General features: G+C 36.1%; 1 protein-coding gene across 1 annotated transcript in view; it reads left to right on the top strand.

The window, feature by feature from the left end:
- Nucleotides 1-2,097: 2,097 nt before the first annotated feature.
- Nucleotides 2,098-19,135, top strand: part of OPA1 (OPA1 mitochondrial dynamin like GTPase) — a 28,782-nt gene continuing 11,744 nt past the window's right edge. The window contains exons 1-12 of the mRNA XM_031555062.1: nucleotides 2,098-2,431; nucleotides 3,106-3,202; nucleotides 4,211-4,318; nucleotides 5,515-5,568; nucleotides 6,196-6,263; nucleotides 11,515-11,625; nucleotides 15,537-15,590; nucleotides 16,148-16,252; nucleotides 17,033-17,119; nucleotides 18,025-18,138; nucleotides 18,343-18,423; nucleotides 18,905-18,979. Coding sequence (XP_031410922.1) covers nucleotides 3,127-3,202; nucleotides 4,211-4,318; nucleotides 5,515-5,568; nucleotides 6,196-6,263; nucleotides 11,515-11,625; nucleotides 15,537-15,590; nucleotides 16,148-16,252; nucleotides 17,033-17,119; nucleotides 18,025-18,138; nucleotides 18,343-18,423; nucleotides 18,905-18,979 — 933 coding nt within the window. The 5' untranslated portion in view covers nucleotides 2,098-2,431; nucleotides 3,106-3,126. The remainder of the gene's footprint in view (nucleotides 2,432-3,105; nucleotides 3,203-4,210; nucleotides 4,319-5,514; nucleotides 5,569-6,195; nucleotides 6,264-11,514; nucleotides 11,626-15,536; nucleotides 15,591-16,147; nucleotides 16,253-17,032; nucleotides 17,120-18,024; nucleotides 18,139-18,342; nucleotides 18,424-18,904; nucleotides 18,980-19,135) is intronic.

The following is a 19,135-nucleotide window of genomic DNA, read 5'->3' as shown; positions in this document are numbered from 1 at the left end:
GTAGCGCATGGTAGCGGCGGGCCTTTTTCCTCGTCCTTCCCAGTATATCTTTGAGTTGTGCAACACCAGCGTAGCCCAGTTGCGGGCCGGTAGTCGGGCGGGTTCTGTGGTACAGCTGTGTGTGTTCGTGTTTGGTTTGCAGTTGTTAACGCAGCTTTGCAGAGGTCACGGAATGGCTGGTTCGGCCGTGGTGTTTTGGTACCGTTTCAGTGTAAGTGTGCCTCTCAGGGAAGATCTTGTGAGGTTTTTGTTTGTTTTTTGTTTCTTTTTTGAGTCAGTTTTCATCAGTCGTTTTCAACAGCGGGAAGGGAAAGCAAAACAGTAAATGGAACCTCAGTCGTAATGCTTGAGTTGTTGTTTTGACTGTAAGCTTCTATATACACACTGACAGCTTAAGCTGAGAGAGCTCTCAGCAGGCACTTGTTGTTGAAGCTGTTGCCTTATGGTTTGTGATAGAGCTAGTTTGGTCAGTGCAGAATGAGCGATAGAAAAGACAGTGTGTTTTAAAGGGGCCATCGCAGAGAGGGAAGTTACGTACCACTAAAAACGTTTTCAACCTGCTGAAGGCTGTTGATGGGAGAGGTTGCTGTAGTGTGCACTACTGCTTGGTCTCTGCTGAAAAACGTCAGTATCTGTGTAATGGCAGCAATGGCACAAGAAAGCAAATAACGGTGCTGTTGTTGGCTTGCTTCACTAGCTTACCGCACCCTGATTAACGTCTGTCTTCAAAAGCAGTCACCATCAGCAAAGCCGTTTTTTGAGAGCTGAAAATGTCATTGATTTTTAACTTTCCTTTCGAAGGCTCGATTTCTGTGTTAAAAGTGTTTTTATAGCCAAGTCTTCCACTTGTTTGGAGGTTAAGAGTGTGCTTGTGAGAGACAGTGCCATTTCTAGTACACAGCACATCTCAGAGGAAACATTTTATTTACTATAGAGTTTATTTTCCATTTCTGTGATTGACTTACATACTCTCTCTAGGATCCCTGAGTATGAAATTGTGAAGGATTGCAGGATGAATAATTTATCTTCTCAGTGGTGTGAAACACTTTCTTCTTTGTAGTTTGCATCGTAAGTAAATGCATTGGAGAACATGGAGAACCCTGAAAAAAGCATCAAGGAACAAGTATTAATTTCCGGAATTGTAACTTCACTCAAATTTTGTATTCAGCAAATGGTTTAATATTAACTGTTCTGTTAGGATGGTGAAACTAAAAAGATACAGAAGAAATTACTTTTTCCAGAGCTGTTGTCATTTCCCTAAACCAGGAAAGCTACCTCAAAATGTTGAAGCGTGCAGATAGCATAAGTGAAGGTATTCCAACTTATCTGTGTATTTTAGTACTGGCAAGATTGATAAGTTTCTGTGTTTGAACTGTGCTTTTCATTCACATGAAAGTCTTCGTTGTCTATAAATCTGCCTTACTTTACTGAAGTCTTCAATAAGCACAGTGCAGACATGTCCAGAAGTAATCTTGTCTATGCATGACCTGAGAGAAAACAGTAATCCTGTAATGCTGTAGTCCTAGAACCATTGTGAATTAGAGGTAAGGAAACTGAAAGATTTCTTCAGATAAATCCTTCAGCTCCACAGGAGGATCAGCTTTGCCAAGAAAAAGGAAAATGCATTTTGTAGGAGATTTTTTTTGTCTGCCTGTTGTTTTTTGAAGTTTGAAAACCCTCTTCAAAATATACTCAAGTCTAACTTTTAGAAAACATTACAAGATAGGCCAAACTATAAAGCTTTCATTTATGTAGCAAGTTGATGGTAGTTTTCTGTGGACTCAGAGACTTGTTGCCCAACCTATGCCCAAACTGAGATGTTTTTCCCCTAATCTTCTGTGGAATTTAAATCCACTTAACAACAGAACTTATAAATGGTATTTAAGGTGTTTGTTTGTTTTTCAGTAATCACTGGAAATGCTGTACCAATGAATACTGTTCATAGCTTTTCTTTTCCTGGTAGCACAGCGATGGTAGCTGGACATCCAGAACGTTGCTCTAATTTATCTGTAACCAGCTAAAATGTAACATGAATTGCTTCTTAAAGAGGTTATTGTGTTAATGGTATGTTGAGGATATCTGTTACTTAAAGTCTTTCTTTCTTTCTTTTAGTGTCATCTGCAGGAGTCTAGCGAATAGCAACTATGGAATAAAAAGAAAATCACCACTTCAAAACTTGCACCTGGTTTCCCGAAGCATACATCATCCCTACCACCCAAGTTTGAAATTTCAGAGACGTCCATTGAGGATATCCCTTCAGCAGTTCTCTTCTCTTAATCGTCTTCCCCTACGCAAAACAAAACTTTTAAATGTAAAATATGGATACCAGTCCTACAGGAACTTTTGGCTAGCTAGACTGGCATCAAGGCTTCTCAAAATTCGCTATCTTATATTGGGGTCTGCTGTAGGTGGTGGTTACACAGCTAAGAAGGTATTTATCTTATGTGTTATTTTGTATGTTTATCTTTTGTACGTATTTACTTTTTGTTATTATTTGTTTCATAACAGTAGTTCTTGGTATATCTATGGAAATACAGCCTATCATGTTTTGATTAACTAATGAAAGTAAAGATGAGTGTAGCAGAAATGCTGAGTCATGACCTGAAGCACTGATTGAGCACCTGGTGGGAAGGCAGGGCCAACCCAGGGAGCTCAGGTGCATGCGGTGTACCTGAGTGATTGGAACAGATGGAGCCAGGATGCACCCCTTCCCAGATCTCATTTAAGGGTAAACAGTGGAGGCACAGGGATCTCACTGGAGATCCCTGCCTACCTGAGGCCTTCTGAAGGTAAGCAGTTTCTTTCCTTTATTTCTGTGCACACAGCTGTTGTGTTTGAGCAAATTCTCGCTTGCTGCAGCTTAGGATCTTGCTGCTCTGCTGTCATTATTGCACTAGCCATGGTGTTACAGTGAGTCAGAATGGAAAACAAATTTTTAAGAGGGTTAGAATATATTTTCAAAGACCTGAACAACATTATATGTATCTAAAAGATGGTGGCTTAGTATGTTTTCTGTGTAGATGCTACTTTTCAGTTGATTACTCGTGTGCTTCTCTACGTGCATTTCTTCTTGTGTTTCTACTGTTTGTTTCCTTCATGTCCTAGACATACGATCAGTGGAAGGACATGATGCCTGATCTTGATGAATATAAGTGGATAATTCCTGACTTCATCTGGGAGCTTGATGAGCATATTGACTTAGGTATCACAAAAGCAGAAATGTTTCTCTGTATCTGAACACAACTTGAACACAAGCAACACAGGCTCGTAGTGCCTGTCTCCAGTGCAGTGGTAGCTTTATAGCTGTAATTTGGGTGTATTTGTATTGTTACAGAGTTTTAGGTATGTCTTACGAAGTTACTTGCATCAGTGTGTTTTTTTGGAAGAAATTAAGTATTATTTAGCATCGATATTCCATATTTCATCCTTTCGTTTAAGGATGTTCTTGTGACCATATATTCATGTTATTCAAATCAACCTCTCAGACCAAGAGGATTTAAATAGGTTTTGGCTGTGTTATGCTTAGGATTCTTTATCCGAATGGCTAGCAAGTAAAAACAAAAATATAAATACACGATTAAAAGATATGTATAATTAAATGTATAATCAAATGTGCATAAGCTTATAGAAATATATGCAGTTAAGAAAATGAAAAATACAGATTTTCCTGAACTTTGTGGTTAGAGTAGTTTTCTTGTATATTCTGAGATTGAAATGTAAAGAACACATTTTAACGTAAAGAAGACTGAGTTGCTTCTTGTGTATGTTGAGTAGTAGGGTAGTGTTCTTTGTTTCTAAAAAAACATTGAGGAAGATTTCTACTACATGTACAGATGTTGTGTAGGTAATGTTAAATGCTGGGATTGAATAAGGGAGACTGATGTTTTCTTGTTCAGATTCTTCAAAACATCTCCTGAGTATGTGAGGTAATGTGTGAAACACAGCAAAATGCATGAATAAGTTTTACACAATTTTTAAGTACTTTAGGCAACGAAGTTATCAGGAAGTTCAAAGTCTAAAGAAGCAGGTGCTTTTGCAGCTCTGATAAACTTTCCCAATACTAATGGGGGAGGTGCATGTGGAAATAAGCTTTTTTTTTTTTTTAAGAAGTTACTGGAAAAGTTACTGGGTTTAACAGCCTAAGCTGTTCTTGTTCACAAAAATAATAGAAAAGAAAAACTGTTCACTAGTTCTTGTACTGTTTCCACAGAAAAACTTATCAAAGCCCTTCCTGATGCCGATGACCTTGCCAAACTTCTGCCTGACTTTGAGAAGATTGGAGAGAGCTTCACCTCACTGAAAGGAATTTTTTCTCCTGGTGAGAATAATTTTTCAGCTTAGTTTTAATTTTGAAAACATAAGGTATTGCAAGATGAGGTCTCATCCTTTCGTGCTAAAAGGAAGTGGATCCTCAAAATGCGTACTTATTTTCTCATCTGAAAGTGTTATGGATACAGGTAAGTGCAATGCATTTTTTAAAGGCACAAATTCTTGTAGCAAGTGCTAAGAACCAAAATGTGAAACTGAACGGAAAAGTAGAATCCTCATGCACGTGTTAAAAAAACAGATTGAAACCTGGTATCTTCAGTAAGTTGTGGAAGCTGGATGTGTCTGGCTGGAATTTGCAGAAGCTGTGAGTGGCCCTGGTCAGTAACAGTTTTAGAGCTGTTGCAGGAAGACAGAGTTGGATATTGAAAGTACGTGCTTAATGTTGCAACCATGTGAGATAGGGGATTTGTAACCAAGGATGATTTTGGGTTGAGGAATATTTTCTGTCTGGACACAGCTCCAGAAGGGCTTGTTGGGATTCAGTTTGGGTAGAGGTTGTGTTTGAATGGAGTAAGTAGGAGTTTTAAATCCTTCACAGAAAATATTGTTTGTCAGTTCCTCGTGTTCAGATGCCACCAGGCTTAAAGTTTTTCCAATTTTAGGACATTTAAGGAGCTCACTTCTGAATAATGACCTTCTTTTTAAAATAAAGGAAATGATCCATCATTATCTGACTTGCTCTTTAGCACAGCTGAGAGCTCAATCCAGTGATTCTTGTAACAGAAGAAAAGATTCTTTCTGGTGTGTACTTTAATAATTACCAAACCAGATAAATTGATATTTATGAAAGATTGTATCTATGAGGTGTTACAGTCTCCGCTTTAAGTGCGTTTGAAAATATTTGCCCATCAGTCTACCTCAGAAGTGTGTTTTCATTTTCTTAAATTACTGTTAATGGTAGAAATAATTGATTCACCTCATTACAAACTCAGCAGGATCAAGGTCAACAGACTGACAAGTAGATGAAAATCTCGTTTGTGCTTTGGCTGTTTAAAAATGTGTTTTATTGAGTGGTACTGTGAGAGATCACCTATTATTGTGGAATTTGCTAGCATACTCACATGGGCATAGTTAGCATTCATGGTTTTGTTGTCCTCTAAATGAGACCAAGATCCCTCATCTTCGGTTTGCATTTTGCTTTGTATATATAATTTTTATTTCCCCTCTTCTGCTGATTTTTCACAGGTTACAATTTGGTTAGTGAAGTCATAGGAGCTTCTGATCTACTTCTGTTGTTAGGTGTGTAAAAGCCCTTTTTACTGCCCTTAACCTGCCTCCTTAAAGCCAGCTCTTAAAACACCACTGTACCAAGAGGAGTGAATATTGATGTAAACACAGCTATTCACTGCGTTTTGTTTTGCATCACAAATACTTTCCAAATATATTCCAAATAGATCCACCCTTGAGAGAACAAGTTGTTGGTGTTTCTCTGGCATAGTTCTTAGCTGATGCATTTTATTTCAGGCATATCCCAAGAAGCTTGCTTTGCAAACCCATGTCGTTACTGCAGGGAAGAATACATACATTTTTTTTTCATTATGGTAACACCAATTAAATTTTTATTATCCTCAGAAATATGTCATTAAAAAAAAAAAAAAGTTTCAGAATATTTGTCTAGCTGAATCTGCCTGTTCCCTTTTGATAATAAGTGATTTCACTCAAACTGTATTTGATATAAGTTTCAGATGAATTCTAAACTGTGTTTCTCTTTCAGTTTATAGTAAACCTTCTTGGGTTGATAACAAGGTCACTGATTTACTAATACATAGGGGTTAAAACTTCTTTATTTTACATCGGATAGGTGTAGATTGAATACGTTTCAGTGTGTTTTGCTTATTGTAACGAGTTACTCTAATTGTATTCTAGGTACTCCAGGAGAAACAGCATTCAGAGCTACAGACCAGGGTTATGACGGTGACAAACAGTACAAAAAGGTAATTATTCTTTACAAAAACAGAAAAAAGAGGTCTTGACAGCAGGTAGTTTTCAAATTCTTTGATAGCTTGTGTAGATATTTATTTGAATCACCTTGATAAAGGACAAGTATGAGTTCCTGCCATTAATATATAAACAGTATGGTGTTAAACACATTTTGGTGTAAGGAAAATTCAAGGCAGCCATAAAACTGCTTAGGAATGACATTCTTCAGAAACTTGGCTTGTAAGAAGAAAGTCATTTAGTTATTTTTTGTGTGCACTTGGATATTTTTTGGAGGCATTCTCAGTAGCATTTGAACTGATACTGTACTGGTACAGTTTGTTTAGGCTTCTAGTTATTTGCAAGCTTTTCTGCTTGCAGCTTCATTTCCATTGTCCTGCTCACAGTTGTGATTCCTTGTTGGAGGATCTCTGCCTCAGTAAAGAACTGCTTTAAGCAGTCTGTCTTTTTAGTTTATTTAGAAAGTCACATTTTATTATGATTTCCTTTTGAAAAAACCTGATTACTTTTTAACTTTAAAGTTTTAGTATTTTTCCTTGAAGTCACAGAGGTGAAATTTAACCTTTTCCTTTAATGAACAGTAGATGTTATCTTTCAATGGTGATGTTGTTCATTCTTTTAAAGGCTTTTCATTTTTCCTGTGTATGCTGTTTTTGTAGGGAAAAAAAATAAGGAAAGAAAACAATACATTTTGGGGAATTTGTAATTTTTTTTTTCCAACTGAGTATTTAGCATTTACTGAACTTTAAATGTGGCTTTATGTAAAAGGCATTGCTGTATATGCAGGCATGTATACATTCTAGATTAATTCTGCATGGCAATATATAGTGAAACCTGTACAAAGATCACTTGTTATATTTTTTCCCCTTTGGAATGGTGACAGAATTATGCACGGGAACTAAATTTAGGTCTTTGTTTCCACCCTGTCAGTAAACTGTCCCTGTATGTTATTTCTTTGGTGTGATTGCTTTGCACAGGTTTTGCTGTTTAAAACTTTAAAAACAAAACCAAGCATCTCTTCTTTACTATTGATTTTTGAATAAATGGTCATCTTAATTTATTGTCTTTTGTAAGTAAATTAACTGGGTTTGTTTTTTTTTTTAATGATTGGTAGCAATACCAGTAATATTTACTATACATACAAGGGTCACTGCGTTTTAATGCTAGCAACAAACTTTGGCTGCAGTGCAGAAAATATCAGATCATATTAAACCAGTATGATTTATGCAATTCTGTGTGGGGTAATAATTCTCATTATCCCAGTTACATCCAACAAGTTACTCTCAAAAGCTGTTGCTTTGTTAATTAGTATGTTAATTTTTGGTCGTAATATTTCAAAAAAGACATGTTAAAAACAGGTAAGGTAGCATAGTCATTTTATTGGCAAGTAAAATCATTTTCTAGACAATAGGTAAGATGGCCCTTTTTTCATGCAGTGCTTTCTGCTGTCAGTCGATCCTATTCTAAGAATTGTGATTGTGTTGATGTACAAAATTCTGTAGCATGGTATTATTTGATGGCAGATGAGCTGTATCTGATTGTTACATTTGGCAAATACTTTGGGAATCATCATGTGAAGAATGTTCTCTGGACTTGTTACTGGGCATTGTACTCAGGGCTATAAGGCTTCCTATAGAATGACTGGGAAATAAATTTGTTTATTTAGATGATTTATTTATTAGATGATTCTGTGAGAAGAAAAGCTGGGAAAATTATCCAGAATAGGGAATCGGGCTGTTTGATTTCTTCCAAGGAATGGAATTTATCTTTATCTTATCACATCTTTAATGTGATACAGAAGGTGCAGCTCTTTGAAAAGAAAACAGAATTAAAATTATTGAAGTGTTTAGATAGGTAATTTAAATAAATGGAATCTAAAGCTGTTCTACATGGGGTAAATAGGAAATGTGGCTTTCAGAGGAAGAAGTTAGTTGTGAAAGCTCTAGTGTAGTGAAATGTATTGTGTGTTTTGTACTGTGGGAATGGTTCAAGCTTTTGTTGCTTTCTTAGTCAAACACTGCAACATAATTTTCTACCTTCAAAAACAAACAAACCCAACAACCAACCACTGTTGTTCTTGAGAGTTTCAGCTTCCTACAAAGGCAAGCAAACTCCAAAGCTTACCCAAGCTTATAGGGAAAACTTATAGTTGCTTATATCTGTCATGAATTGAGCGTGAAAGGTACTCAAGTATTGGTTTGGGGCCTAAAAGCTAGGTAAATAAATAATTCAGTGTGTATTAATCCAAAGCAGCTACACGGTCATTTCTCTGCCTTTGGTACCACGGTGAGATCTCATGCTTTAAGAACCTGATTCACTGTGAAGGATTTGGCAGTGAGCAATCTGCTGTGGTCAGCCTTACTAAGTGCAAGCGACAACACAACAATTCTACATGAAAAAGTGACTTTGAAATAGAAATACCACTTGACTTGAATATCAGTTCCACCCTTCATGAGGCAGTTCTTTCAAACTAATGCTGTACTGCCACTTTGTCCCAGTTCTGTTTTATAATTGGTTTACTTTCACTTGTATCTTTCAGGAAAATTGTAACTTAACTTCTCAAATGCTGCTTCTGTAAATTTTCATTTTCTATGAATCATCAACAACTTAACACATCCTGAAGGATGAACTCTCCACTGATTGTTTCTCTGCAATTCGACTGGCTGGTGTCTGAGCATGAAAGTGTAAAGGAAATTACAGACTTTGTCATTCATATTAGCTTCCATCCTATGTTAGTAGTCAGCACCTAGGAGACAAAAGGCATTTGAATGGTATTTAAATAGTCTAAAGCAGTTCAGAAGCTCCATGCATTGGGAGAAATCAAAACCAAATGCTGATAGGGCCAAAAAATAATAATAATAAAAAAAAGCTGATTAAGTTGAATCAATAGCTCTTGAAAACTAATAAAGAATAGCTGTCTACATATCCTGTACTGATACTAATATTACTGCAGAGAAATTTGCAGACATCAGGCAGTGCTGTTTCCCTTGTGTCAGTACCTTTCTGTAACACACTTTCTGCATAGGAACATAGGAAAACTGATGCCCCCGTGTTTGTAAACTGCTTTGTATGTATTTCCAAGGCTGTTTTCAGGTAATTTCTGTATAGCTGACAGGTTGTCTCTTGCAGTCAGACTTTTAAAATCTTTTCTTAACTTTTTTTGGTTGCATTATTTTTTTTATCTTGTAAATTATGCAACAAGGTAATTACATAATTTTCCCTTCTATATTTATTGCACGGTTGTGTTCTCAATGTATGTAAAGGAGTTTCACATTATAAATACGGATAAAATGGCATCATTCACTTAAATTCTCAGAAATTGATCTCTTTACATTCCTCACCGTTTGCACTCCTTTACCTACCTCAGCACTTAATTATTTTTACTGCTGGGGATTTATTGTCAATTTTTCTCCTGTGGTTTCACTGACATCGATAGGCAATAGCAGAAGGAGCCAAGGCACACCAAGTACCAGGGGTTTGGCTGCTTCTGAAAACAGGGCAAGCATTACTTTAGCCATGAGTTACTTTTAAGTTAAGATAGTCATGCTTAACTGAACTACTGCATATTAACTCTTAATGTCAAATAATGTGCTGTGGGTTTTTTCAAGTATGTGCAGTGATACTATAACATCTGTCCTTATTGTATGCTCAGATTCTCGTGATGACTGCACAATTCATGCCACCAAATTTGTGAACTTAGTGTTACTTTCCTTTCAGTTGTTTCTTTCATATTTGGTAGTGATTGTGAGCTAATTATAAATTTAAATCCCGTTAATTGAAAAAGTTGAGAAAGGCTTTTCATATTTTACTGCAGTCATGCAAACCAGATGTCCTAGAAAACAATTTTATATCCAGTGGTGACTTAAAGCATTTTCTGTTACTGTGCTTGTTCAAATGCTAAAAGGCCTTCATGATATGTTTTCTTCAGTGTTTTTCCTGTATTTTCTACATCTACAGTGTAATTTGTAGGAGAATGGTGTCAGATTGTACTGAAAATTTCCTTGTTTGTACGATGGTACAATACTACTGTGTAGCTATGTGGGTATCTCTCCTTGATACTTAGTGAAAGTGAAATGGAATGGTTTGCTTTGGTTTGGCCAATTTCCTGGCAGAATTCTAACACGTTTGCTAATCTGATCGTAGAGAGGTTTATTAAATCTCTCTGCAGTTCAATAAAATACAAATGTGAGAATTTTTTTCTGTTCTTGAAATGTTATACAAATCGGTATTTAATCAGTGTTCACATTTGGTCATTTGATTGTCTCTTCTTTTATCCATTTTCTCCTGTGTTATTCATCCCTATGTGTACATGCCTGTGTGTGTATCCTGTGCACCTAATGCGTAAATTGGTGGTAGATGTCTTGATTTCTTTACACCAAAGTTTTATTCCAAGATCTGTTCCAACTATTTTTATTTGAATATTTTATTATCTGTAACTGCATTATCTGAAATAATTTGTCCCAAAGATCGAGTAGCATCTTTGAATGAGTGTGGACTTTTTGAAAGACAACTTAAAAGAATTTTATTGTGGAGAGAGAAGAGGAGAAATCTAAACTTCATGGAAATGCTGAACAAGTCAAGAAATAAACATTAGGTTGTGAGGATTTTGATCAGGAAGGATTACAGTAACATTATCATAAACTGCAGTGTTGTGGAAGTGAGGGCTTTTTCTTTATGCTCTAGAAGATATTTTACTTCTCTTGGAGGCTAAGTAGCAGGAGAAGTCATCTTTCTGTACAGCCTCTGCATTTCTGAGAGCAAGAATGAAATGGGAACTCTTGCATTTCTGGCAGGAGTTGAACCAGTTTAACTCTTGTGCACCACTTTCTGCAGGCTTACCAAAACTCTGTTTGAATATTTGCAGTTAAGTTGTGACAAATTGTTGATACTTGTTTGGTATAAACAAATGAAATGAAGTCCTGAGTTATTGGACAACACCTTAAGGTGATTTTGGTAGAATTTTATTTTTATAAGGTTTAGGTACTTATTTAATGTTGAATCCAATTATAAAATCTAGCTAAATGTTTATAATGTTGTTCTACCAGGACTTGCAAAATGCCTGGCTCTGCTGGCTGTATCCAGTCCCAGCTAGCTAGCAAGAGATCTTGCTAATGAAATTTCACTTTTGTTTGAACTGACCCATTCTCATACCTGCTTTTCATCTGTCTTTGTCATGCCCTTTGGTTGAACTTTGTTCTCCTTACACCCGCAATTTTTCCTTTCCTTTTTATTATAAACTCATGGCAGGGCCTGCTTGGTGAACTCATTCTGTTACAACAACAAATCCAGCAGCACGAAGAGGAGGCACGCAGAGCCGCTGGCCAATACAACCCGGGCTCGTACCAGCAGAAGCGAAAGGTGATGGCTTAAGGGACAAATGTTCTGTGTTCACACTAATTGAATACTTCAGCCTCCTGTACTTGAACTAAAAGGGAATCTAACACTTAAATCGTGGGTCAGAGTAATTGTTGCAGCCAACTTCGGTACAGGTGTATAATCCTGTTTCAGTTTGAGTTGCTTTGAAGTATTAAAAGCAGGACAGATGTTTGTGTCACTTTGGAATTCTGTGTGCTGTGCCTCTATACAACCTGTTACTTGGAGTTCATGTATTAAGAAGTGCATTTAAGGAAAGAACGTGAATGAATGACAGTGCTCGCTCTGCTGCTGCTTGCTTACTGCGGCTTTGTCTTACAGAAGTTCACCTTGTTGCAGGTGCTCTCTGGTAACAGTGTATTCCCAATTTACAGTGTTACCAGTTCGAAAGTAGCAGCAGCTCTTTAGAAACAAATTTGCACAGGCAGTCAGTGCTCCTGTTAAAAACTGTTTGTCCAAGCTTTTCCTTTGACTCTCGACCCTCTTAAAGCACACTTTGCATTGATGCACTGTGGTTGTTGAACACCTCCTTGTGGCTTTACTTCGTGATCTCATCAGTTCAGACAAAGTTCCACAGCTTCAGTTGGTCGTGATTTTTAGCCCTTTAACAGAGACAATTACTTCAATCAGTTTGTTCTCTGAAACTATAGTAGCTTTTTAAGTATTTTGTTTTCTTGTAATTATACATATTTTTATAATTTAGATTTGCAACCCTGATCACTCTAAACTGTCAATATTACTTTAATAATTCAAGAAAAAGATGATATGATTTTTTTTTCCCTACGTTTCCTTTTTCAAATTTATGTAACTAATACTCTCTCTGGATTTACATCTTTTTTATTTTCATCCTTGCATTGATTCCCTTTCAGATATGTATTTATTAAAGGAGGAGAGATGTCTTCTGGGGCCTGAATATTCTGATTGTTCACTTTTACTGAAAAGTAATTCCTTTAGTCTCTGTCGGATTGTGTACGTTTTGTTGAGACAACTGAATATGCAGTAATAGCTTGGAGTTTATATGAAGATGTAGAAGTAACAGGAAAAGCAGTCAGTATTTGGTATACGAAAAATGCATCGATGTGTAAAGGGAGTTGGAGGAAAAAAATATCTTTTTTCTTTTTTTTTTTGTTACAAGAAGGAAATTAAAAAATGTGATAAACCATTTTCCTTCACACCTTGATGTGAAGATATAACTTCCAATGATTCCAAACGCTGATGCAAATTCTTCTTTGGAAGAAGACATTGTTATTGTCACTGGAATTAGTTACTAAATGCCATTTTTGCAGGGCATAAACTAACATTTATTTTTTAACTTAATTGGTTTTGCTTGCCTGCCCACTGGAGAAAATGATTGTTTCTATTCTCTGAAGTTCTGTCACTTGACTTGCATGTTTTCCATTTTAATTGAATTATTCAATGCTAAGATATCTTCAACTATGAGATAATTAGTACTGTTATTCAACTTACAATCATGGTAGGGAATAAAAGCAAAAGTGTAATGGATTCTTGTTGATTTTTTTTGTCAATCTTTTGATAAGTATGTAGCAGTGTAATTGATTTCTTTAGCTGCAGTGTGCATGGCTGTTTTGTATGTATGTTATGTCCAAGTCTTGATGTTTTCACTTCTATTACTGGAACTCATTGTGGTTCTTCTGTAGGTGTTCATTTTAGAATTGTTTATAGTCCGTTCAGAGTTACACAAAACCAATTAACTGTATTGAATTTTCAGAGGTGCATACTTGTTTTATGCAGTAGGGGATGAAGGTTGCTGGAAAGCAACTGCTGTGCAAAACAAGTGACTCATTAAAAGAACGAGATAGGAGCTTCTGCTCACCTTAGTAAATAAGTATCTGCATCTTGCATGCAAGAATCCCTGATTAACGTGATGGTACAGTTTTTTATTTCACCATAAATATTTGTGGTAGCATTGTGGAAAGAAGGAAGCATCTCAACGTGCAGACCTTACTGAACTGATAGACAAATACTGGGGTGTGTGATTATTGGAGAGGTGATTTGAACAGTTACTTTTTCATCGTTCTTCCAAAATTGAATAGAAATCTTAGATTAACTGTTAGTAATTAAGAATGTTATGGTAGTTTTAACTTGCTTAGAAAATTACAAAGCAGTTGGGAGTATATAGAACTGTATGTTGAAAATACTGTATGTATTAATTGTAGCTAAATATTCAAAGCACACCTGGATAAAATGCTGAAGCATATACATCATTATAGAGCCGTTCATTACTTTTTATGTTACCTAATTGTCCTTGATAGAATTCCCATCTAGTGCTAGATAATTCTTTGCTTCAGATCTTGCAACATGTAGCTGACTGCAGGATTTTTGCTGCATCTAACATAAATGTACTGTATGTAAAAGACAGTGCTCATGAGATTAGCAGTAAGTGTGCACATCAAAAATGCAGCAAGGCTCCAGAAGCACTTTTAGAAAGATCTTTTTTAAGGATGGGAAGATGTTATCTGCTTTGAAAATCTACACTGCATGGAACCACTTTGTTTACCTCTCTTTCCTTTATTTTCTTGCTTTTCCTGGCTCCCTTCACCAGTCTTTGTCTTCTGTTTTATTTTCCCCTTATGTCTCTGAGGTGTTTGAAGTGTAGGTATATGCACATATGCTGTGCTCTTGGTGCAGGAATCGATTTCTCTGTGTGCTAAAATTCTCTTCCTGATGCACTTGCTACCATTTAACTAATTAGCAGAGAAGAGGAAAAGTTAATTTGCTGTACTTCCCCTTTGCTGCTTGTGAATAAGGAAAAAAATTGGATGTAGATGGAAATGTCAGCATGAATTGCTTCCTATAAAGTGCATACATGATCTTGTATATTATAGGTTTAGTGCTCTAATTATATCGGCCTGTATGGATAACTGTGATTTGTTGTTTAATCTGTAACAACTGAAGTGAAATTATAGTAGCTAAATTGATTTGTCTGCTAAAATGACAGATGTCCTCTGCGTGTTCAATAATTGCTCTTTCTGATGTGCAGCTAACTTGAGTTGTAAATGTTACAAGCTTTAAATCTTAAGCTTTTGCCTATATCATTCCTGAAATAACTGTATTGATCTTTTTTTTCCTAAATTTAATATTTCATCTGTCAACCATTAGGTTTCATGTTTCTTGTAACAATTTCCATCCTATGAATTTGTATTGCATTCATAGATTTGTTTTTGTGCTATTAAAAATTAATTCTTTTGAACAGCTGTTTATGACAGATAGATGAATCTGTTTGAAAAGTATTTGATTAAAAATGTCTTCTACAACTTGAACTACAAAATGTTTTATTATAACATTCTAATTTTTCTATTATACTCTAATTCAAATAATTTTAAAATAACCTTTCAAGACTATCCTGACATAAACCATTGTGCTCAACTTCATAAATTGTAGTTAAGATAGTAATTCTGAACAAAAAATATGAAATAAAAATCCTCTTCGTGCTTCAGAAGTAGTAAATCCTCACCTGGAGGTCATTTGTGTGGCAGAGAGATGTTTTAGTAATTGTATATTATCGAGTTCCTGCTAATTCAGGACATGAACATAGAAGATCGTTAGAATTTGACTACAAAAGTCTATTGAGGCCAATGACTAGAGAACTCTTAGTGCCATACTTAGTTTTGCTTTTCCCAGAGCCCACTTTCCTAGTACTTAGTCTTGAAAGGTTAGTTAGGCATTTGCATGCACTGGAGTTGAGACTTTTCCCTGTGATCCTCCTGTTGCAGATGGAGCTTCTCATCAACGTTAAATGTTGAGCGCAGATTGAATCTTAGTTGCTTTAAAATGCGCGTGAAATCAATTTCCTTACGTGGAATGGAGCTTTTAGTTTGTGAATCTGTAACTTAAGTGAACAACGTGTTAGTAGCCGTGATTATTTCTCTTCATAGGTTTCTGACAAAGAGAAGATTGATCAACTTCAGGAAGAGCTTCTGCGCACTCAGGTAACTTTTCTGACTTACTGATGTCTTTGGCAGACATTTGTCTTCATAACAACTTCATAAACAAGTTTTTGGAGTAGGTATCACAACTGCATGCATATCTTCAGAAGAATACTATAATCTGTGTCTCAAAAAGATTGAGCTGGCACAGTTTTTTCTTGCATGTACTTTTAAGGAAGCATCTAGACCGAATTTGCAAATTCATATTTAGGCCTGGGTGATCTCTTTGAGCAGCCAGAGTTTCCTTTACCACTAATTTATCAATAACTGCATATCTGTAGCTGCTTTGAAGATAGTTAAATATTGAATTTTGACCTCTGGTTTGATAGTGCTCTTGCTAAAACCTTTGAAGAAAAGGGGTTGTGTTGCTTTAAAAAAATAAATAAATTCTGAGAGTTTTCTCTTGCCTCCTATTTTAATGCAACCTAGTGATTACAAAGGTTTCTATATAATTTTTTAAAGACTTACTTGAGGGAATATATATTTTTTCATAGGTAAAATGTTGTTAAAGTGTGCTGTTTCCATAATTACAGCAGTATGTGTGTAACACTGTTTTGTAGCTGAAGTACCAGCGGATGCTTGAGCGATTAGAGAAAGAGAACAAAGAATTAAGAAAACTGGTACTGCAAAGAGATGACAAAGGAATTCATCAGAGAAAGTTAAAGGTACTTATTTGTTAACCATCAGTTTAGAATTACGTTTGCACTAAGTTTTGTTTGTTAATGCATATATCAATATTCAGCATTTATTATAACATTTCTATGCTAATTTTTTTTTTACATGTTAAGGCGCTTATATGTCAACATCTTTAAAGAGTTACTTCCAGAAATTCAGTTAAGAGCACACAGAGATTATCAGTTCTAGCTAAATAATTTATCTAAGTGGGAAATACGGATTTGGTTTGGTTTTTGTTTTTTTTAATATAGTTTTGCTCTATTTGCTAATAGATATGCTTCCAACTCCTCCTCCTGCCCATTTTTCTGCCTCTTCTTCTGTCACTCGCTGGTCCATATGGATCTTCTTTCCCTAGAAGCTGTGAGACACAGAGTTCCTGTTTTTATAGAATGAAGTTGATAGTTCATAACCTTTCTTAATGCTTATTGTTCAACAGGCTGAAAAATTATGTCTGGCTTTTTAGTGGAAGAAAATTCAGTTCAGCTTTGCAACTTGGAAGCTGTGAAACCTGAATATGCTATTGCTCTCGTGCTGTATGTGAGAGCCCTTATTTTGCTCTTTCAGGAAGAAGCACCTGCAGCTATAGTTCTAGTGTGTTCATCCACAGATGCAAAAGGTGGCTACTTGATAATGTGCTGCAGTATAGACAGTTTATGGATCAAAAAGCGAGGATAGAGTAAACATGCTTTTACAGATGAATTTACAATAGATACAGCTGAAACTCTATCAGTTCTGTTAATAGGCTGAGGGTTCTCTTTTTACTTTTGTAGAAATCTTTGATTGATATGTATTCTGAAGTACTTGATATCCTGTCTGATTATGATGCCAGCTATAATACTCAAGATCACCTACCTCGAGTAAGTCAACTAAGAATTCAGAGTTGCTTTGCTTGTTGTGTTGGTTTTTTGTTTGGTTGGTTGGTTGTGTTTTGGTTTAGTTTTGCTCTGTTTTCTTTTTTTGTTTGTTTTGATTTTACTGAAAGTCCTATTTTATAATTGGCTAGAACAGGTAAGTATAATCTAAGCTAGTTAATCTATAAGCTAGGCCAGAGTTTTTGCTTTAAAGTATGTTCTCCACTTTAAGTGTTGAATTTTGAGAGTAATCAATACAGGTATGTCAGGTCTGCTTTGACGTATATGCAAAGCCCTGCCTAGATGTGGATATTGTTGCATTGCTCAACGTTTTATTTTGAAAGGTCTTGGCTGGTGTACCCCACTCTTTCAGCATTGTAAAACACATGTTGTTTTCAGGCTGTGTAGCAGCAGAGTTGAGAAGGTAAAGGTATCCTTGGTGATTTCCCACTGTAGCGCTGCTGCTGTCTTATACAGCCTCCTGTGGCATTGGCAGCTTCTATAATGAGCTGGTGAGACTGAAGTTACAACTTCTGCCTTGGTGAGGCAGCTCATTACAACTTAGCCTTCTCTGGGCAGAAGCAGCATCTCACCAGATGAGTAATTTTCAACCTTTCACCTAGCTGAAACAATTATGCACAAGCTGTAAAGCACTGGCTGCTATGAGATTAGCAAGCCCTTCCACCTGTCATTAGATGGCCTGGCAGATTAAGAACTTTGTGGACTGAGCTGTTCGAAGAAAAAAATCAAAGCTCTTAGATGAATAAAAGGTAGCATTTCTTCAGGAATTCCATATTTAGATGAATGCATTTATTATCAAACATCATACAGCTAGTATTGGTATGAATTAATATACTTTTAATCTTTTTCTAAGCTTCCAAAATATTCTGCTGTTTAAATTTTCTCTTAAGGTGGTAGTTGTTGGAGATCAAAGTGCAGGAAAAACAAGTGTGTTAGAGATGATTGCTCAAGCCCGAATATTCCCTAGAGGGTCTGGAGAGATGATGACACGTTCCCCTGTCAAGGTAAAGAAGCTTAATCTCTGAATCAGCATTTGCCATATTTTACTTCCTCTATAGGTGCTCTTGTGTTTGCAGCCCCCCCGGTAATTTTCTGCTAAATAAGCTCTCAAAAGCTGTATGTCTGGAGTTGGAACTATACGTGTGTACTTTAATGTTACTCTGTGTTGCGTTTCACGTTCTTTCTCAAGTAAAGCTTTTACCATTTAGGTAACCCTTAGTGAAGGTCCTCACCACGTGGCTTTATTCAAAGACAGCTCTCGGGAGTTTGATCTGACCAAAGAGGAGGATGTAAGTATAAAGAGGCAGCTGGAATTTAAAGGGATTTTGATTAATTTTCTGAAAAACTGTACATCTTTATGGGCTGCTTGCTCCTGTTTAATTGGAATAAGATATGTTGAGTAGAGCAAAGCATTATATTAGATATTGAAGTAGTTCTTAATATGATTTTTTACTAGCACTTAGGAGGGAAGAATATGGGGGGCGGGGGGGGGCAGGGAGAGAGGGGAGCGTGCAAGACTCTGCAGGTAATCTGCTGTTTAGTGCTGCATTTTACCAAACTAGTTATTCAACATGCATGATGCTTTCCTGATACATTTGAGACTTAACTGTTTTATGTTTATAAGCGTACTGGCTTATGTTTATAGACAGATCTTGAACAATCTCTAAGTAAACTTTTTTTTTTTTACTAATGTTTGTGATTTTTCTCCTATCACAATTAGGAAAGTTTGCTATTGAAATACATCTGATGTTCTAACTTTTCTTGAAACAGCTTGCAGCTCTGAGGAACGAGATAGAAATCAGAATGCGAAATAGTGTGAAGGAGGGGTGCACTGTTAGCACTGAGGTAAGGTTTGTCAAATAGTTAGTGGCAAATGTGTATGTGTATATCTTTTGTAAGTGTTTACTTAAGATACTGTGGCGAATCTAATTTGTTTCTGTTCCATATAAACTGTATTTAAATTGTTAAAATCAGTTTTCTGTCATGAACGCATGCATATAA

This window comes from Meleagris gallopavo, chromosome 11, assembly GCF_000146605.3.
Source record: "Meleagris gallopavo isolate NT-WF06-2002-E0010 breed Aviagen turkey brand Nicholas breeding stock chromosome 11, Turkey_5.1, whole genome shotgun sequence".
NCBI lineage: Eukaryota > Metazoa > Chordata > Aves > Galliformes > Phasianidae > Meleagris > Meleagris gallopavo.
The sequence above is the reverse complement of the archived record's forward strand: the minus strand, read 5'-3'. Positions and strand labels throughout refer to the sequence as shown.